Source organism: Melospiza georgiana, chromosome 6, assembly GCF_028018845.1.
Source record: "Melospiza georgiana isolate bMelGeo1 chromosome 6, bMelGeo1.pri, whole genome shotgun sequence".
NCBI classification, from domain to species: Eukaryota; Metazoa; Chordata; class Aves; order Passeriformes; family Passerellidae; genus Melospiza; species Melospiza georgiana.
Genome location: NC_080435.1, coordinates 3,260,367 through 3,282,802, shown reverse-complemented (window position 1 = coordinate 3,282,802; position 22,436 = coordinate 3,260,367). Strand labels below are relative to the sequence as shown.

At 37.8% G+C, this 22,436-nt stretch overlaps 1 protein-coding gene across 6 annotated transcripts in view; it reads right to left on the bottom strand.

Annotated features, from left to right (window-relative positions):
- Positions 1-22,436, bottom strand: part of SIPA1L1 (signal induced proliferation associated 1 like 1) — a 200,600-nt gene that overhangs the window by 43,075 nt on the left and 135,089 nt on the right. For all 6 annotated transcript variants that reach the window (XM_058027403.1, XM_058027402.1, XM_058027401.1 and 3 more), the window contains 5 exons: positions 18,278-18,408; positions 17,475-17,663; positions 10,958-11,132; positions 3,628-3,731; positions 2,578-2,735 (listed from right to left, as the gene is read on the bottom strand). In XM_058027403.1, the coding sequence (XP_057883386.1) occupies positions 2,578-2,735; positions 3,628-3,731; positions 10,958-11,132; positions 17,475-17,663; positions 18,278-18,408 (757 nt within the window). The remainder of the gene's footprint in view (positions 1-2,577; positions 2,736-3,627; positions 3,732-10,957; positions 11,133-17,474; positions 17,664-18,277; positions 18,409-22,436) is intronic.

The window sequence follows — 22,436 nt, the reverse complement described above, 5'->3', positions numbered from 1 at the left end:
ATCTGAAAAAGCATTAACTAACTTTGGCCAAGATACCATGGTAATGGAAATGAAGAAGAATAGGATAAAACTTGATCACATTATGAAAGCATGTGGTGCTTCACTTAGAATGCTGACTGGTATTATTTTCACATTTTGATTTTACCCGAATTCTTAAACATAATCAGAGAACTTCCCCCCAAAAGATCAGTAACTAAGATTTCAGAGTAAATCTTTTGAAGAAGCATATAGGAACACCAAAAATAAAAATTAAGTCACCCAGTCTACAGCTGTATCTTCTGATTTTGAGTGGTAGGGTGTTTTGCTTGTTTTGCTTTTGCTGTTCTGAATTGCTTGGGGTGTTTTTTTCCTTTGGTTTTTTGTTTGTTTTCTAATTACTATATTTTCTAGCAACTGATACTGAAAAATGTCATTACTGTCATATTTCCTCCCAATGTATACCAGTATATCTTAAAGTATGCAACAGGAGGTGCTCATGAAGCAAGTGACTCATCTCCAGTGGTCCTGAAGGGTCTGTTATCAAGCAATGGAAGCCTAAGCATTAAACACAATTACTGGATGCAATGAAAAACTACCAGACACTAACAGTAAGATTTTGTTTGGTTCAGTTTTCAGTGCCATGAATCACAGGGATAAGAATTCAATCTTTAATACATGCTAGAGAAGTTTTTAAAAGTGAGCAATGCTCAGAGATGCCAGACTTTTGAAATATTGTTTATCTTAGTTGGGAGAGAGAATCACTGGCCAAGACAGCGCTCGACTTTATTCCTTTTATGTAGTTTTTAAATATAAATTCCAGTAAATTTTTATGCTATATGGTTTCCTGTTTTGTCTAGAATTATGAATCCATGAAACTGTTCCAAATAATTGAGTGAAAAAGAGGTCAAACTTACTTTGAAAAGTCTCCTAGAAAAACTTTTCATAATAGAATTCTACAAATCTAAATCAAGTGTTTGCACTGAGAGGACAGGAAAAAATAGTACTTCAATCTTAAAGACAGTACAGAAAACAGAATGTTCTGGTGGTCTTGTGTATCAAAATGAACACTGACATTCTCCCAACCATTTATCACGCTGTTTCCCATCCCCTTAAAATTTAAGCCTGTACCATCACTAAAGCCAAAATTACCATTAAGCAACCAATGAGGTTCCAGCCCTTACAGTTATAAACACTTGAAAAATGAGATGATTCAGGAGTCTGAAGGTCAAAAATAGAACCCTCAGATACTTGAACTTATTACAGTTTAGCAAGTATCAATCTTTCCCATGCCTTTTAATAGGAAGAAAATATATACAGTCATATTACTTAAAGTAACAGACAAAAGCAGATCTATGCTGTAATATGCAATTCAAGTGAAAGATGCATCTGCAGCCCTTGTGGATGCATTTTGTACGCTCCCTTTCCTTCAAAATCACTTTCTGTACAGGGTAAGAGCTGAAACATATGTCTAAGAGTTTAAGAACAAGCTGTGCTCACATAAATTATGCAACAGCTGAATTTTTCAATAAGCATCCTGAAAAAGAGTATCCACATGAACATTCTTAGTCCAGGAGAGTTAATACATATACAAAGCTCAGCATCAGTTTTAGAAATGCTCTGGGAACTATACCAGGAACTTCTTAGGAGAGGAAAGCCTTTAACCCATCTATATGTACTCAAAAAATAAAGAATATACCAACTCATACACAGCAGTCTTAGATTTTCCTCTAAATAAGCACTCGCCTTAATAAAATACTTGAGTGAATATTTGTATTTCAGCAAAAACAAGTTAATTCAAAGGCTATCTCATTTCAATATACATGCTCTAAATCCACTGGCCTGACATTTCATATTTTAAATGACAATGCTTTCTAGAAGTTTTCTCAAATGAATCAACATTTAAAAATGAAAATACTAGAAGAGTCCAGTATATAACAAAGGTAAGAACTTTCACTGATAGTAAAAAAGCATAACTCAAACATTTCTATATGCTTGCAATTTAGTTTTTAAAAATTATACTAATAGGAATATCATCTTGCAAGTCTTTATTACATGTTACTATCAATTACCATTTTCTATTTTAATCATATTAACTTTAAGGTCACATTAAGACTTTTTTTTTGTTGGAGTGAAATTAGATAAGAACTTAAGATATTTCCAAGAGCTTAGCTTCTTCCTGAAAGGCTAAGTCATACTTTTTCACTGTTTTAATTTCAAAAATGGAGCATAAACTCAGATGACCAAATTATCTAAGCAAAAAGTGGAAGTGGGTTTTTTTTTTCCTTTGTTCTATTTCTATCAATGCGAAAAAATTCTTCTAGCATTCTCTTCATGAAGAGAATAAAAAGGAAGTGAGAAGGCAGTTCTAAAATAATTTCCAAGTGCTTGATAAGCACACGTGTGTGTGTGTGTGTGTGTGTGTTGCTGTGACTGCAGTAGCTTCTTCACCGGGCACGTTTCATCTACATAGTCGTGTGTCTATTTACTCTTTTAAGAGTTCTAAATTCACATGACTCAACACCTCCTTGAGAATTTAGGAGGAGAATGGCAGCTGGGCTGCAGTTCCCTGTGCTCAGTGGGTGCAGCAGCAGCAGGTACCTGTAACAAACGCTGTCCGTGCAGGGACCGTGCACCCTCACAATGACAAAGACGTGCTGGAAGTGGGAGCGGATGTTCTTTGGGCTGAACGGCTGTGCTCCAGGCTCCTGGAAAACTATTGTCACAATATCATTCCCAATATGCCGTTTTCTCAGAAGCTTTAATGAGGGGAAAAAGAAAAAAAAAATGTTAAAACAGGCTTTTCACAAATTTCCAATAATTTATTGCTCATTATTATAAATTATTATTGCTCATTTTCTTTCCCCAAGTGATACTTCAAATTTAAAACTGAAATAATTGGGTGTTCTATAACAAGTACCAGAATTAGTTGGTAACCTAATAAATTTCAGGCATGGTGCTTTTCATAATAATTTCATTTCTATATGTAGCATAGAGGGTCAACTTATAAGGGAAAACTTAGCTAAACAAAGGGGAAAAACAAATCCTGCTAGTATCAAGAGAAATCAGTAATACATGGAAGCAGGAAAACATCCCCCATTTCAAACATTTTTACAAGCCAGTGGTAGGTCCTATTTAAAGTTGAAAACAAATTGTTATTGTCCTTAAGACACACTATAAATAATTTCCTGGTAGGCTTCTTTTAGTAAATAAAGCAGTTCTGCCCAAACAGCATAACAGTTAAAAAAAAAAATATCTTGACTAAGGATTTTGGTTCACATACTCTTGTGTAGTGTGCTGGACCACCATTCATTATCTCTCTCCATATTACAATCTGCTGAATGCAAACCTTAAAGGGCAATTGACTTAGCTGTAGAAGGTTTAAAATTATTTAGAATCATCAGATACACTAAGGTCCTTCTGGCATGTACCAATGACATTACTGCATACTATTCACATCAAAGTAATGTACAATTAAACAGAAAACAATGGAGCAAAATCTGTGATGTACCTACAATCATCTACTTTGCTCATCTCCCTGACACAGAGATTGCCACTTTTACTTTTGATGCTTTGAGTGGTTTTTAGCTAGTAATGAATAAAAGTTGCCATAAATACTCAATAGTTCATCTTATTCTGAGCCCATCTTACCTGTTGTTTGTTGTTTGGAGTATATGGCAACATAGTAGAAACATGGAACATGATTTCATAGTCCTTGTATGTTGTGTACAGAGAATGAGTACCTGTTGAATCAGCTGCAGTTAAAGAAGACAAAATAAAAGTATTATTAAAAAAAATTCAAAACCAAAGTTTCATCATTATTTAAAAAAAATCAGCCAAGACAAGAATTTTTATTATCCTCAATCCTAGCTGAATTTTTTTTGCAATAGGCATTTTTGAGTTAAGTTCTTATACTTGCTGAAATATCAGCAAGTAAGAACTTACTCACAGTTTATTCACCTGCCAAAGCAAGTGTCACATAAAGAAAGCCTGTGCACTTTTGCATTCTTTTCCCAGACAAAAACTTGTTATGAAGAGGCAGTTGATACCAGAAGACCCTGAAGAAAGCCTACCTAACATGAAAAGTGAGAACAAAGTCCAAGATAACTTTCAGTTATCAAATATTCACCCAATACCTCAGAATGAAACTGAACTGTAAGGAATGTGAAAAAGACTTCAGCAAGGCAGGCAGACAGATACTGAAAATGAATACCGTGACCAAACACATCATAAACAGCAAAGGCCCTATAACCCACAATAACAACAGGATGAGTCCTCCTAAGCATAAACATCAGGACTTGAACTGTAATGAAATCAGGTAGCACCTTCATTAGAGCACCTGCTTTAGGGACAGGAACAGTCAAAACCCCAAGAAGGATGCCAGCATGCTTATAACTGATGATGAAAAAAGCCCACAAAAATGACATTATAGTGCTGGTATATTAATCTAAGGTAATCTCACCTATTTTGATTTCTGGCCACCCTATTTCAAAAGTTATAGAAGAAAGAGAAGGGGTCCAGAAACAGGCCACAGAAATAATTAAATGGGGATGGAGAGGCTTCCATGTGGAGAGAAAACAATAAAAACTAGGACTATGAAGTTTAGAAAGAAAAAAAGAAGAGGGGGATATTACTCAGTTTAAAAAGTGATGGTTGAAAACAACACTTGATTACAGACAAATTGTGAATTTGTTTTCACTTTCTTTCACTCTAAAAAGTGACCTTGAAAAATATGCCATTCATTTAAGCAGTAACACATTTAAAGATAAAATAGTGAGTATATGCTATTAAATACAACTCATATCCACAGTGCAAAAAGCCTGCTTTCAAACACCACTTGAAAAATAGCCAGTTTTATATATGGAACAAAGCATTCTGGCTATTTGAAGTTATATAAACATGCAACAAAATTATATAATCCCAGTTATTTATAACAATGTATTTTAAAAAGCTGTTAAAAACTGTATCCTGGCATTTTCATTAGCAGAGAGATCATGTTACTAAGAAGAGAACAGATTTGAGAGTTGTGATGCATTTACAGTAACATAAATATACAGTTTATTTATCCAGATTTTGAGTATAAACTTTGAGAAGTTTGTTCCCTGTCAGATTCAGAGTAATTAAATAGAGGTAGCTTTAATGTAAATGAAGCACAAAATGATCTGTAAAATGAAACAAAGTTTTCTACATTATAGCCACATAGAGATTTTGTGCTTCCAAATGACCCATCTATAATAAAATGGGAATTAGAAATAAAAGATTCCCTACCATCTAAATATTATTTTAATAATTAAATATTAATATTAAATATGCTAATTGCTTTATTTTAAATGCTAATTAGAACAGCAGATAGCTGAAAGGGGATCATTTCACCTTGCACTGTTTTCACAGCAGCCTCTGTCCTCTGCCTGTCACTGCAGTACACACCCAAGGAGGCAGATACACCCAAAAGTCACCTAAACATCAATGCAACTTTCTAACAGCTTTATCTGCTGAACAGTAAATACACTGATTTGTACATCATCTTTTGCTTTACCTGCTGAACAGTAAATACACTGATTTGTACATCATCTTTTAGAAACAGAGCATACAAAAATATGACAAATAATTGGAAAAGGGGAGGAGTAGGTGCAAAAAGACTGGGACGTGAGACAGGGAAAGGCAGGCCACAAAAGAGGGGAAGGGGCTCAAAAGGTATTGGGGGAATAGAATAAAGCAATTATGACAAAAAATATTTTAGAACACCTACATATTTAAGCCAAACTTTCAACTTTCCTGGCAGGATTTAATTTTAGGTAGAAAAATGTTTTCTGAGAACAGCACTGATTCTGCAAATGAAATAATCAGGCTACAATCCCAATGACACATTTAATTATTCCAATTATTTTCAAGCATTTTACAGTTAAATATCTCCTATTCAAATCCAACTTCCAAGAGAAGTCCATATGCACTATGACTGTGCATCTCTGTCACAATTCAGCTTTTTTGAAGTCCAGAATACTCTTCCTGAAGCACACCACCATAACTGCAGGTGTTTGTTTTAAACCAAATCACAGCTATTGCAATAAAATCCAAGACTGTGTGCTGGAACGACATCCATCATTTCAAGGTCAGAACTGCAAGCCAGCACTGCAATCTACTTCTCTTTAACAGAGGCCCGAGGGATCTTTAAATTCATTAGCACCTTTTTACACTGAAGACATCTCCTCTGGCCACCAGATTATGGCACAGCTACTCATGATGCTTTCCCAGCCTTGCCCCATTACTGGATCTGGGCACTTAGCTGAGTAGCTGATCCTTTTTCCTTTCCACCATTAATAATCTCTAAAAATCCTCCTTTGTCTTCTGTCCTTCCAAAGATTCTCAGCTATATTCACAAGGATTAACAGACTCACATTTGAAGTGTTTTTTTTTTCTAACACACTACTACTAGTGCTTAAAACTGTGGCAGACAGCCACCAACATGCTGCTGACTGAATCCACAGGACTTTGTCAGCCTGCCTCTATAGCAGTTTAACCTCTGTGCTAGAAAACACTATAAAAACCATTATGAGTAGAGAATTTGACCCCCTGGTGCAAAGAAAAACATTCCAAGGAATTGTAGGAGAATGCAAAGTAAGTTACACTGATAAGGCAGGACAACCATTACTACAAGCTGCAGTAGGGCTGACAAAAAAAAAAGCATAAGAACAAATATTTTCAGAGCTTAATGTTGCTGTGAACACTGCTCTTCTGTCATACACAAGGATTACACCAAGCATTCATGATCAACTTCTATAATACCCAAGTTGTTTTCAGACAGAAATGAGGAGGACAGAATCTTTAATTTTGTACCCTACGAAAGTAACACAAATGCAGAGAAATGCAGAGAAATTCTGCCCACCCTTATTTCTGCTTCTTAAGCAACTTAACATTTTAAGATTTGTTGGTCTCCCAAAAGAAGGCTCAGACCCAAGAGTACGTCTATCATTATTTCCACAAGGTTGGAAAGCTGTTATCTAGTGCAAGTTAAGAAGGCAATCTATCTCTATTATTTCATTACAAACATTGGGGCTTCTTGACAACCCCTAAATGAAATGTCAATTGGAAGTCCATTCATTCCCTAGATTTTATTATCTACTTAATAGCTTATGGTTTTATATACTTCTGATGTCTCAATCAGAAAATCACGCAGAATATAAACATTTAGTATGGAAACCTACCATTATTAGCTTAGTTTATAATCTTACCAAATTGATAAATTGTGAAATTCCCAGCTCATATTAATCAACTTCCTTTAGTTCCGTCATCAACCACACTACCATTCTGTTAGACCCACAGTCCTTGTTACCAGGCCTAGCATTATCAAGCTGATCCCACTTATCAATGTAAAATAAGACTAAGTGAGGGGGAGGGAAATAAAGCATACATTACAACTGGAAAAGAAAGTAAATTGACTGAAGTTATAATTTGAAAGATCACTGTGATGTTTATTACTTTAAAGTGATGCCCATAAGCTTCCTAGTCACTGTGGGGTAGGTGACATTTTCAAGCTCTATTTCCTATCCAAAGTCTGCAGGCTGCCAGGAGCTAGACTGTTTCCCCTCTGGTAATTCTAGAAATAAACAAACAAAACTTAAAAAGTAGCATCTCTTTTTCACAGTGGTACTGGCAGAGATCCAAAGCTAAAGCCCTTGAAGGATGCAATACACTTAAATAGGCTTTCAGCTACTAGTCTGCATGAGATTCCTCCTTTTAAGGAATTGGCTCTGTTATGGACACTTACTAATAAGGATCCTAACTCTAAATTTCTAGTAATAACTGTTCTGAAACTGCCTTTTGCTAGAACAACTTCACTTTTCTAAATTTGCATAAATTAAAAATATTGTGAATATTTCCAGAGTACATATACAAATCAGCTCATCTCCATGCAGAGAAAAATCTTTCCACGTCTTACATCATGCAACTGCTTTCCACAGCCTACAAAGTATTGTCAAAGGTACAGAAACTAGCCAAGTAGTCTACATAGAGCTGACCTTTCTGACAAGCCAATGAACAGACATTTGTTTTTAAGCACATCTTTGCAATCAACTGTGCTGCCACTGAACACAATCCTGGTGCATGAAAATTTCCTAAGCAGTGAGATTGCAAGAACTGTTTCAAGACAGGGCTCTCTAGCAGCAAAAGAGCAGAGAGCTGGAAGATGGAGAACCTCAGTTCCTAGCTGTAGATCTAGCTGCTTCAACAAAACCTATAAACCTAAGTCACAGTAAAAAACCACACCCCCTCCTTTGCACGTCTCTGTGTTAAGGCCAACACAAAAGGACCGACTGAGTACTTAGGGTGGCTACTGCAAATGTATTGCCTGGCTGTATTCTGCTCTACATATATATATATTCCTCACACCTGAGATGCAGCTCTTGTGATCATCTCTGGTCTTTAGCATTTCCCCTACCACTAAGTGGCTTTTCCCCCGCCATTTCCTGTGTGGAATATGCTATAAGTGTTTCCAAATGCAGCTATCCAAAGAGTTGAGTGTTGTGGCCCCAAAGCACCTTCTCTTTCAGCATTTCCATCTGTGCTTTGCACACTGGCAGAAAGGAGAACATACCACCATCAAGATCAAATTAGAAATGTTTGCTGCTATTGTTCACATTTGCTTTGCTCAGACCTACTCATTAAGAACTCATGCATGCTCACACGTAGTCATGTGTTTTCTCAATAATCCTGCAGGCAATTAGCCTGAAAGATTTCAGACAAACTTAAAAGAGTTCCTAAGAAGTTCTGGCTGATAAGGTTCCACATATGTGAGGCTGTAAACCTTGACTGAAAGAAAATGTAGGAAATCATTCACGAAAGCAGCAGTTTCCACTTAAGAGGATTTCCTGTCCTCTATGGTCACACTGAAGTGTTCACATAAAGACTTTTTGTATTTTTAGATACAGAATGGAGCTGAGTGGGTCTGCTGGGCAAAGTGAAAAAGATATGCCAGCTCTGAACACAGAGGAGAAACCTTCATTACAAGAAGATAACTCTCAAAACCAGGAGAGAGTCAGTCAACTTAAAGATTCCATTCCACAGGTGCTAGATTGTAGTCCATAAACTCAAAACCTGACAATATTCTTTCCTCGAGTCAGAAGCAATATGGAATTCAAAACACGGAAAATGCTGCTGTTCAGAAGAAAATGCAAAAGTACCTAAAAAGACATTTACAGCTTTCTTGGGTATATTTGAGCAGATGAATCAACTCAATTATACAGCATTTACACATACTAGAAACCAGTGTGTGTGGACTGACACCAAAATATGGGTTATTTTCCTTTTTTCTCACATCTTAACTAACTGGGAAAAGAGGATCTTGCTTTAACAACTGAAAGTAACAATGTCACAATATAAAACCAGAAGGTAAATAAATGTTTTCTCTGTTTTCCATACCCATTTCATTTTTTACCTAGCTCATCTTTATAACCAATAAAATTACAGTTCAGAGCTGCACAAAAGGAAAACTCACCTTGAGAATTTTAAGTATTTCCTACAAGAGAGCTGATGAGAGACTTCTCCCAAGGACATGTAGCAATGGGACAAGGGGGAATGATTTTAAACTGAAGGAGGTCAGGTTTATATTAGATATTGGGAATAAATTTTTCACTCTGAGGGTGGTGAGGCAGTGGAACAGGTTGCCCAGAGAAGCTGTGAATGTCCCATCCCTGGAAGTGCTCAAGGCCAGGCTGGATGGATCTTTCAGCAACCTGCTCTAGTGGAAGGTGTCCCTGCCCATGGCTGGGGCGTTGAAATGAGATGATCTTTTAGGTCCCTTCCAACCCAAACTGTTCCTTGTGTCTGTGAAATGCTCTCAAGGGAGGAACTACAACAGAGAGAATATAGGTATTGCAAGCAAAAAAAAAGCAGGCTCAATGTTAATACCTGCAAAATAGGTATTAATTCAGGTTTAAAACCAAAGGAGGCTTTAGAACCCTCTGACGATTGATGATTAGACTAGTCAAGAACAGCCTGAGGAGATGGCAATGCAATTGCTGTAGGAATTAAGGACAGAATATAGAATGATGGAGCATTAAAGCACAGCAAGGTACTCTATTTGTGCCAGAAGACCCATGACAAGGCCACAGCTTCTGCTGCACTAAAGCTGATTAATGTTTTTCAGGTTTCATGAATCAAACTCCTTATTTCATTTCCTTTGCTACAAGTAAGCCAAATAGCAAAAGATCTCCATAGGAACTGTAGTTCCAGTACTCAAAGAAAATTTTGTCTTTCCCAAGTAATTTCCCCAAGTAATTCAAACAGATCTACAAATTGAAGGCAGCCTGTGCTAGCTGATAAACAGGTATTTCACAAGACTGATTCCAAATGCAGGGAGTTTCTTTTATAGTTATGGTCACCCAAGATCATCTTACCACTGCATTTTGTTGCAATATGCTGTACAGTTAGAGCTGATAACATAGCTGCCAAATCCAGTTCATTTCCATAACTCAAAAAAGAAAAAGCACAGAGGGAGGAATACATTTGACAGAATGACTAAGACAAAACTGCCTAGAAGAAAAACTGCATGCAACAGACATCAGAAAAGCAGTATATCAATTTTTCAAGGTGGAGTGACATAGATGGGTTCGCGAAACATTTTGGACACAGTCTATAAGTGCATAATTTTAAAAAGAAAAGACATACCAGCTGTATTGATTACCTTTAAGAAAATACACTGATGATAGATTTGCAAGATCAATAATTGTTCCATAATTACTAGTTTCTTGTTGTAGCTTCATTGGTAATTTCATACCAAATCAGTGCAAAAATCAAATTATTATCAGAGTTGAGAGACCATATGAGAGTGCAGTTAAATTACACATGTGCTCTGCTTTCACTTATATTAAGCAACTGCCTTCCTACAACTAAGATGTTATTTTTAAGAACTCTTCAAAAAGGCAGTTAGCAACCACACCAAGCATTTTATTCACTTAAGGGGGAAAAAAGAATGAACGAATCTTACTTTTTGTATCCAGCTGAGCACGGTACTTGTCAAATCCCTTGAGTCGAACTCGCTCTCCCAAGAGCTGAAGAAACTCCTCAAAGGCTGGACCTGCTGATTCATTATTGTACATTTCCTCTTCTGTGCTTTGCCCAGCTTTGCAGTACATGATACCCACCTTAAGCTGGTAACTTAACTGCAAAAGGAAAAAGACGAAAATTTTATGTGTATAGCAAGTGACAAAGCAACTTAGGCACTGAATTAAATTCCCACATTTTCATAATCCATAATTCACAAATGAAAAAATACCTAATATTCAGTCTCATTTCAAAAGTTAGTCTAGTTCCAAATACTCTCATTGTTTTCTCCTGTAAATGCCTCGATGATGGCAGATTTAATCTGAAGATATCAAAATGCTTTCTGAAGTGAAACAAACATGAACATTGCTTATTTCCAGGAGGACAACACCACAGCTTGCAAATGAATGTCCAGCACTGAACCACATGGGAAGCACTGGCTGAGAAATGCCAGGAACTTGGCACTCACTGACTGCTACCATGGCTGCCATCCTATGCTAAGCCTTCCATGCAGAAGGGCAGGGCACATCATGTGCTTGCTTCTTAAGCAAGTGACCAAATAAAGTCTCTCTCATTTCAAAGAGCAATTACTCACCTGTTAGCACATTCATCTGTTTGCAATGATGAAAGACTTCATGGCATTCAGTTGGCCCTCCCTGATTTAAATAGGATGATAATAACAAAAAAACCAGCTAAACTGAAAAATGCTGGTCATACCTTGAAGGTACTATTTACTAGCATAGATCTTCAAATACACTTGTGCTTTTCATTTCCATTTTCCCTCTAATTTGGTAGTTTATGTTCCTAATATAGCAGAAGCTAAAGATGTAAATAAAGTAATTTTTACCCAACTATAATTGTGATTCCTCAAAGCAAACTGTTTCTACCAATTCCAAATTGATACACACACACAAAAAGGAGTACACTGGCATCATTTACATCTGGACTACAGATAGACAAGTCACAGAAGGGAAGAAAGCAGCATCCACAGCCATTTACTGCTGTCTCCAAAACCAATTTCACAGGCAGGAACTCTGACTGAAGGAGCACAAGGGAGAGCCTTGGATTTTGTGCATGTAATTCATCCAATAGAAATGCATCCTTATTGTCCAGTAAATAATCTTTCCTCCCACACATGAATTTTTGCAGAGGCTCTATATCAAATAAACACTAACCACATATGCCAGAATGAAACTGTAAGAAAATCTATCACAACTGGTATGAGATTCACAAGTTTGGACTACAGATTAGTGGGAAGTGAAAACAGTTATTTGCAAGTGCACTGGAAGCAGAGTTATTTAAATATACTGTAATTTGCTCTCAGCAGATTCTATCTCAAGCCATGAGGCAAAGGATTTTGAACTTGCTAGGATGATGTGGACACATAATGAAACTGAAATTCACTAATTTTTACCTATTATATTTATGCTGGGATAATTTAAAGGCCCTCAGAAGTGGTCCTAGCATGTCTCTAAAGCAAGTAAATTTTAAAATTTAAAAACTCAGGATATTGCTGCTTTACTGTACTCTTCCTTTACCACCAAGGATGAATGATGATGGGGATTAACGTATTAGCAGCAGGAAAACAAGGAGGGAAAAAGAAGAGTAAGGATAACCTGGCTTGTTTACTCCTGCTGAAGAAGTCGTTATATAAGTCACAGTTCTAGGCTGCTTTTTTTTTTCCCCACTGCAGAATATCCCTTATTTTATCAGCTGACACACTGACTCGCTTCTTCTAAACATGTCCAAATTCCTTATGACAAAACTCAAGTACAGCACAAAATCATGAACTGGTTTGGGTTGGAAGAGATCTTAAGGATCATCCAGTTCCTAAAGTACTGACATGGGCAGCAGGGACACTTTCTACTAGACCAGGTCTGGTCTACTACACCAGACTTCCTCAAATTCACATCCAACTTGACTTCTGACACTTCCAGGGATGGGACATGCCCAGCTTGGTAATCTGCTCCAGTGCCTCCTGCTGACACGTGGTGAGGGGGGAAGGCTGGTGAGAGGGGGCACTGCTGCCATTCCTGCCAAACAACTGCCATCACTTTCCATACCACCAGTGGCAGGTCCTGTCTTGGACCATTCAGGCTTCTGCTGCTCAGATGGGCCTTCTGCAGTCCCACAGAAACAGGAGGGATGCAAGTGCTTAATGGAACCACAACACCTTAGCTGTACTGCAAACTACAATACCTTCTAGTAATTTCACTTAAAGCAGTTAGGACAAAGAAAATTATTCTCACGAAGCACACTTGCACTATTTAAGTTTCAGCTTCAGGTGAAGGAAGTATTTTCAAGGGCATAAATATAAATGGGATCTGCAGCACCAATGAGCAAGCAAACAACCGTGCTTTGTTGCTTTGAAAATGTCAACTAAACAAGGACTATGCAAAGAGCAGGATATGCCTTCTAGCTGTGTTCTTAGATTTGCTAATTTTGGGGGGAAAAAAAAGTTTCCTTAAGGACACAAGTTGGCATTTCTGGATCAAAAAGAGCAGATCTGAAGAACAGCATACAGTCCCCATTATTAAACCTTCTGATAAACCTAGTCCTTAGAAGTGTATTAACTACAAGAAAAAGCTAAAAAAGAAGTTGAAGCATGAATTCTGTTGTGGTAAAACTGCCAAAGTAACATCTTCATTTTAATAATCTGAAAGTATTTACATATTTATATACACGGGAAAAGTGCACTTTAAGTATTTATCTAGCACCCAGTAAAGACAGCAGAAAGTATAGCTTGGATTTAATCAGTCAGCAAGTTTCTATTATGGAGCAGGAATTATATTAAGAACCAAGTGACATTTCACAGTATTTGTGTGAATGAGGAATTGCCATAAAGATTAGCTTCAACTGAAATAAATCAGTAATTGCCCTAATATTAAAATTTTAAAATCATATTTGGAAGCAAACTTAGAGTAACCTACCATGAGCTCTGCACTCATGACAAAGATTAGTAGAAGGTGATTGGCAAAGAAGGCAGTGCAGCCCTAGGAAATGACTGGATTGCTGTTTAACACAGAGCTATTCAAATGAATGCATTTTAATAAATCCAATAAAAGAACAGCTAGGTGACAAGCAGTGTGGACCATATGTATGAACAGCAGATGTTACCACTCTAGCAATCTAAGAGGAAGTAAGGAACAAGCAACTTTCACAGACACCATCAGTACAAAACTAGGGCAAGAAAAATATTCCCATTCTAGCACTGAATGACATATGCAGATATTGAAAGAGTAGAAGAGACAGAGCTCAGCCATAAGAGTGATATGAAATGCAGAGAAAATATGTTGCAGTGAAAGACTTGAAAAGTGCAATCTGTTTAGTTTATCATAAACAAGACCAACAGACGATATAATCACTGCATACAAAAACCTTTGCTGGAAAAAAAAATCTCACACCAAAATGACTTTTAAAAATGTAGCAGGGAAAAATATCAGAAGTCTTAAAGCTGAAGGCAGATAAATTTAAATAAAGAAATGTAAATTCTTAAACATGAAAACAAGCAACTGCTTTAAGACCTCACTCAAATACAAAAAAAAGACATCTTATTCTAATGAAAACCAATGTGTACACATTTGGCTCAGTGAAGGGACTCCTGCGTGAAATTTAGTGGCTAAGTCAGGCTAAAGGTGACTTTATAGTCTTAACTCTTAAATTTACAAAACATTTCATGTGCTATATCAAACAGGCACCTGCTCATGCTGTAATGAAACAGTGTGGCACTCAGCAAGAAGAAGTGATCAACATTCTGTGCACTTAATTAGTAGAGCAGCTGCTACCCAATTTTTGTTAGCTTAGAATTGAAAAAATGCAGCTTCTAATTAGTACAGAGTGTACTTATCTTTTTTGCTAGAAGTGTCAAACTGTTTCATTACTACAAAAACAGAAAATACTTTGAGGCACATAATAAAAATTCAACTATCACTTGCCCTTAATGATTTTCAAAAGCTTAAGTATTAGAAAGCCATATTATGGGAGCTTAATAACATAGAGGATATGAACTAAGGACAATTCAACCTCGCAGTTTTCTTAGATGTCATAAAATCATAGAGTGGTTTGGGTTGGAAGGGGACCTTAAAGATCATCCAGCTCCAATCCCCCTGCCACGGGCAGGGACACCTCTCACTAGACCAAGATACTCAGAGCACCATCCAACCTGGCCTTGAACATCTCTAGTGATGGGGCATCCACAGCTTCTTTGGGCAACCTGTTCCAGCTCTCACCACCCTCACAGCAAAGAACATCCTCTCAATACCTACTCTAAACCTACTCTCTTTCAGTTTTTAGTTATTTCCCCTTGTCCTGTCACTCTGTGCTCTTGTAAAAAGTCCCTCTCCCTCTTTCTTACAGGCTCCCTTCAGGTACTGGAAGGCCACAATCAGGTCCCCCCAAGCCTTCTCTTACAGGGTGAACAATCCCAGTACTCTCGGCCTTTCCTCACAGTAGAGATGCTCTGTCCCTCTAATCATCTTGGTGGCCTCCTCTGGACTCATTCCAACAGGCCCTTGTCCCTCCTGTGCTGGCACCCAGAGCTGGTGCAGCCCTGCAGTGGCTCTCAGCAGAGCAGAGGGGCAGAATCCCCTCCCTGGCCCTGCTGTGCTGGCACCCAGAGCTGGTGCAGCCCTGCAGTGGCTCTGAGCAGAGCAGAGCAGAGGGGCAGGATCCCCTCCCTGTCCCTCCTGTGCTGGCACCCAGAGCTGGTGCAGCCCTGCAGTGGCTCTGAGCAGAGCAGAGCAGAGGGGCAGGATCCCCTCCCTGCCCTGCTGCCCACGCTGCTCTGGATGCAGCCCAGGACACGTTTGGCTCTCTGGGCTGGCAGTGCCCATGGCTGGGGCATGTCCAGCCTCTCACCCAGCAGCACTCCCAAGTCCCTCTGGGCAGAGCTGCTCTCAATCTGTTCAGTCTCCAGCCTGTGAATACCAGAGGTGCAGAATCCACGTGCAGGACCTTGCTCTTGGTCATCTTAAACCTCCAGAGATTCCCATGGGGCCACTTGCTGACCTTGTCCACATTCCTTCAAGCATGGCAACTGCACCACTCAGCTTCCTAATTAGATTGAGTGCACCCTCAGCAATGTCATTAATGAAGATATTAAATCCCACTATGCACCTGAGATACAGCACTTGTCCCTGATGTCCACTGTTACTGTCAGCCATTGACCATCACCCTTTGGATGTGACCATCCAACCAATTCCTTATCCATCTAACAGTCCACTCATCAAATCCATCTTTCTGCAATTCATAGAGAAGGATGTTGTGGGGGACCATGTCCAAGGCTTTACAGAAATCCATAAGAACAATATCCATAACCTCTCCCTTTTCCACTGATGTAATTACTCCATCTTAGAAGGCCACTGGGTTGGTCAGGCAGGATTTGCCCTTGCTGAAACTGTGCTGGCTGTCTCAAACCCACCTCCCAGTCCTCCATGTGCCTTAGCAGAGCTTCTAGGAGGAACTGTTCCATGACCTTCCCAGGCACAGAGGGGAGGCTGACAGGGTGATGACTTCCAGGGAACCTTCCTTTCTACCCTTTTTAAACACAGGTACAGTGTTTCCCCTCTTCCAGTTTCCTGGGATTTCCCCTGACTGCCATCACTTTTCAAATGCCATGGAGAGTGGCTTGGCAACTCCGTAAGCCAATTCCCTGAGGAATTAATTTCCCATTAATCCAAATTCCATTACCTACGTTCAGTTCATCAAGTGGCCCTGAACATGATCTCTGCAGTGAGAGGGACCCAGTCCCCATCCTGGGTCCATCCACTCAAGAGGCATGGGAAGAGAGGTTGCCAGTGAGGACTGAGGCATGCACACAGCTATAAAATGTCACTACTGAAGTTTATAACCATAAAATTCACTTGAGTCATGGACTTCCATTTTTCTAAGTCAAAGCTGTAGTGCTGTCCCATCTTTAAAACACAAGGAGACTATCACCTCATTGAAAATTATTCATATGAAGAAAGCTTTAGAATATTTTGCTATATAGTTTGTTCCAGGGGAAAGAAAAAAAGAACAACAACAAACAAAACAAGACAGGCAGCCCCCTGGTCATGGTTTAGCCAATGCAGTATTACAGTGAAACATTTAGCACCATGGGAGACTTCTCTTCTTAGTACAATAGCAATAATAAAAACAGAACTCCCTCCTTCCCACAGTCTTTGAAAAACCACACTCTACTCTCTTTTAAAGGAAATTTAAATTTACAACTGCCATAACATTAATCTAAAACTTTAGGCTACCCAGAGAAATGAACTTGATTTCATACATCCCAAATATTCTGCAAAAGTTGGGGGAAATAAATAAAATATAACTCCCCCTACAGATGACAAGTTTTACTTTAAATGAGAGATTTCAACAGACTTACTCTAATCATATAAACCTAAAAGACCATTTTGCAACTCATGGCAATAATTTGACAGATTAAGATCCTTTGTTTAATTCTGTAACTCTGCACTTACCCCTTGCTCATCAAGCTTCATGAGCTGTTCTGTGACTTTTGGGGTGTTGAAGGCCAGCCTTAGACAATGGATATTCAGCTCTGGAACCACATACTCCAGCACTTCTTTTAGGGGAAGTCCCCTGGCTGTGCAATGCTTTGCAGTAGAAGGGATAGCATCTTCCAGCACGGAGCCTCTTAATGTCATGAGCTATGCATGCAAAGGAAAAACAGCCCATACATATACTGAGTTATGCACTGAGATTGACCAGCATTAGCAGTGCAACCAGACACAGTATTTTTCCAATTCTCAGTAGAGATCATTAAGGAATTTCTGTTAGCATGAGACCAACATTGATACACAAAAATTCCACTCATTGGTAACAGTAATCAGAGTATTTAATATAATTCATCAGATTTAAGTTCTACAGGAAACTACTACTGGGAAAAATCAGTATTACTACAGTATTTCTATACTATAGAGCATTTAAAAGTAAAAACTACATTTCTCAGGTCTACCCACTGCCATACATAAAAGTGAAGAAGGCAATTTCCCTCCTCTTGGCTTGCTTCTAGCTAATATATCTTCTGTAAGTTTCTAAAAATTTAACCAAAACAACCTTCAGCATTTCCTCTGTACTGGATGTTACGGAATAACTCACATATATTCTCTGCCAGATAAACATGTAGCATGATTCTGTCAGGAGGTCCCCAGGTTGTACAGAAATCTATTATCAATGCTGAAAAGCACACACACCCCACATACTGGACCTGGTTTTGCCTTCTCACTTCCAGTTTCTTTCACTCTCCCCCTGGACTGCTTACCTCACTGGTTCTGAATATGATCCGGTAGTTGTACTGAGGTCCATTTTCTTTGATTTCCTCAGGCTTCTCTCTTCTTATACTCACAGCTACTGGACCCAAGTTCTCATCTGCCCCAAAATAGTTCCAGTGTTCTTGTATATAAGAGAAAAAAAAAAAATAGAAGTCTGTCTTACTTCTTACATTCTTACACTTCAGCTATATTTCCATGCTTGATTGTTACACTGGAAATAAACTGCCAGCTCCATGAAGCCAGTAAGAGCATGTCTTCAGGTGGTACCAGGATGTCATTCTTGTGCTTCACTTCTCTTGTGAGCTCCAATTATAGCTACAAAAAGGCTGAAATTCAACATGGCATATCTGCTTAAATAGGCTCAAAACAGGATACACCTCTTGCATCAGCTTTTCTATTGCCATCTGTTTAGTTCATGTTGAACTAAATAAGCACTACCAATTTCCCCCCTTAAAAACAAAGAGAAGGAAGCTAAATGCTCCAAAGTGGGAAACTCAAAAACCTATGTTAAAATAGAAATGTCAAACAACTGTACTTAGCAAATGATGTAAATTATTTCTTTTTGACTGCTTTTTGCTTTTTCCACACGTTACTCAGTTATCAAATGGGAAAAACTGATGAAGCTGAAAAAGAAGTTAAAGGCTTGTTCACAGTAAAAATATAAAATTATAGCACCATAGAAAAATAAAGCACAAGAATAAAATTACTAGCATAAATATTGAACAGTGAAGTATACAACAGCCCTTAAAGTGCTGAGAGTTCAGTTGAAAAGCAGTCCAGTGGGGAAGCCAGCAGAGAGGAGAATACAAGAGTGGTAAAATCACTCACTAGCTGAACACCAGATTCTTTGAAACACATTTTTCTATTTGTCTAACTATAGACATATGTAAAGCCAAGCTTTACATGAAAAAAAGTTAGAAAAGCACATTTACAAAAATCAAAGCTCAACAATTTTAGAGACTGATGTTGAAGAACTCTCTCTTCTGTAGAACTTTTTGAGCATTACAAACTATCTTGACAGAGGGTACATCACCATTAATGCAGCAACATATAAACAAAGCTGCAAATATCTTAAGTGACTCCTGAATTTAAACATATATTCCCTAAAAGAAAATGTAAGAGAAAAGTGGAAAAATTGGAGTCAAGCATTGTGCAAGAAAAGTAAGTCCCATGTCATCAGTCTCCATAAGCTGCATATAGGAATGATTTTATACATACACAAAAATAGAAAGTTATTGCCACCTGACAATACAGCAATTCAAAGAAATGTGAAATTCAGTGATATAAAGAAAAGATGTAACTGCCCTGACAGGAAATGTGACCATATTCCTTTACTACATATAGATAACTTGTCATTCTTAAAACAACAATTTTAAGTAAGAACTTCAGGAGCAGTCCAATATGAGCTATTCTACTACAGAGAGAAAATGTAAAGTATTTTAACATCATCAAGAACTGCATCTTTAAAGAAAATAAAAACACATATTGAAATACACTCCCATCTAAAATGAATGGCAATCATTTTTCCAATTAATACTACAGTTAAAAAAATAGGAGCCTCATTTTTTACTCTAATTCTTTTAACACTTATAAAATCTCCCTTCAACTTACTAAGTGCTTTCACACAGCTGTTCAGCACTTTAAGCCCTTGGGGGTTCTAGTCAAGTCCCCAGTGTCTGGTATTTTATTATCCTTCACTCAGTGTCTTCTGTTTAAGATTTCAGAGCATGCAAGACAGCATTAGAGACATGCTTGCAGCACTAGAAGACTTGCTTTCTACCAAATTCATCTGCCAGTTATGAAAAGCCAATACTTTAAATAAAGGTAATTAAAATTCAAAATTCTTTCAGTATGTCATGGAATATTCTGTAAATATTGTCATTTAACTTTGGCTGGCTGACCTGTGAGTGGGAAAATTAGTAACAAATTAGATTATCTATATAACTCTAATTACATTTTCATACTAGTCCACAAATATGAGGCTGGTAAATGCCAGAGATGATCTCTTGTTCAAAATTTCAAAACTATCTTACTAGCACCCTAGCCTCTCTTTCTCCTGCATTACCTGGTTTGGTTTTTTGTCAGGATGTTTAAAGCTCACCAAACAGTTTATGGCAGACAAGGTCAATGCAGAAGCAGCACAGTCTTGGAGAAAGTTAGACTAATTTTTGAATCAGAATATTATGCAGCTTCCAAAACCTGAGGTAACTTGGACATCTCCACACTAAACTGCTTAGTGACTTAAAAACAGTGATGTGACTTTGCTTTTATGATTGAAAAGCTTAAAGATATGGAGGTTATGCATACTAGAAGGGTCCAAACAATTCATTAGTTTAGTGTATTGACAGTCACACAGATGGTAAAACTTGTGTACCTGCAATTACTCTAGCCTGCAATTCAGATAGAAAATTTTCTCAGGAAAAATTATTCTACATCTTGAAAACACATTTAAGAAGAGTGGCAAGAGGAATGTTTGAAACTGCATACACATATACAAAATACATACATAATTCTGTATAATTTGATTAAGCTTTTTAATTAGCTCCTATTGCTTTGGAAAAATGCATGAAGTAGTGTGGAACTCCACACTTCTCTGCTAAGAGGAAATGTCTTCTATTCTCTTTTCCTTCAGTCTGTACTGGGCAGTCTCTTTCTTGCTCTCCTTTGCACATCCTTTGCCCTCTCCTCTACTCTATATTTACTACTGGGTTGCTCATTCTTTATCTTCATTCTTCCTCCTCCCCTAAACCCCATATCTGTATTCATTCTGCAAGCTACAATATATATCCCTGTACCTGACTGCTTTTCCTTCTGGTACACTTTCTTGTACTTCCACCTGATTTTCCCTTAAAATTTGAATCTCCTTACATCCAAAAATTTTCTCTCTCCAGTGCAGGAAAAGCAGCAGCAGGATTAAAGTGCAAAAAGCTTAATAAGCAGTGTAAAGGGAGCTAATTAGTTGTTTTATTGGGAAAATAAGGGCTATGTCACAATTATAATTCAGGAACTTGATGTCAAACATGAATACCATAGAAGACAGCTTATTTCTCCACACCACACAGAAGCTAATTGGAAACAACATTTCTCAAGCTTGACATTTAATCTAAACAAAAAAAATCTGTTGAAAAATAATTTAATTAAGAGACAATCAGGACAACTAGCAGCAGCCATAAATTAACTTATAAATCCATACTGAAAAAAAAATGATGATTTGATTGTAGTTGGTCATTAAAAAAAGATACATACTTTTAAAAATAGTTAAATATCTATCATATAAGTCAAAAGATACTTTCTGTGGAAGAACCAAAGGTAAAATACTTATTTTCTTGGCAGATATTTATGAGTTTCCTCTGCAATGGAAATCCAAGTAAATGCACTTTATTTTAACTGAAAAAGTTCTTTTGTGCTTTCATCATATTTCCCTTTAGATATCATGTCCAAATGATATTCTGTGTAATTGGACTAGAAATAAAAACCCCATACATTTCTCTTCTGAATGAAACTCACATCAAGTATTTTCCTCTAATCCTAGCTCAGCATTTACAGTACTGGAAAACCCTGCCCAGTACTTCTCTGGAGACAAAAGGGCAGGCAGCATTTTGGGGGTTCTGCAAGTCTAGCCACACACTTGAAAGGCACCAACTCTTGGATAGAATATGCAGCAATTAAATGCAATTAGGGAAAAGGGTATTTTTACTGGCTGACAACAGTTAAAGGAAAGCCAACCAACAGCTCATTTGTTATAAAACCAGTTCGGGAAACTATTTACTTCCCAGTCAAGTCTTTCATTCTAAGCCAGTAACTAACATTTGTCCTAAATGGCAACATTAGCAACTACTGCATGAGAAGGATGGAAGCAAACCAGATGCTCTTGGTTCTTTCCATGAGAACTGACTCCCAGACCAATTATGGGAACAGAGCCAACAGACTGCTCCTCTGGAGTGACATGATCTCTTTCCTGAACTGCACTCGGACAAGCTGATGGAAAAAAATTTTTCTCTCTGTGTGATTTTAACATTGACTGTAAATAAGTCTTTAATAAACACATCTGCAACTTTCACAAATTGTCTCTTGCGCCGGCTTCATCCCCTCCCTCTTTTTTTATGCACAAGCTTAACTTATAAATGTCAAGACTTCAAACTTTTAGTT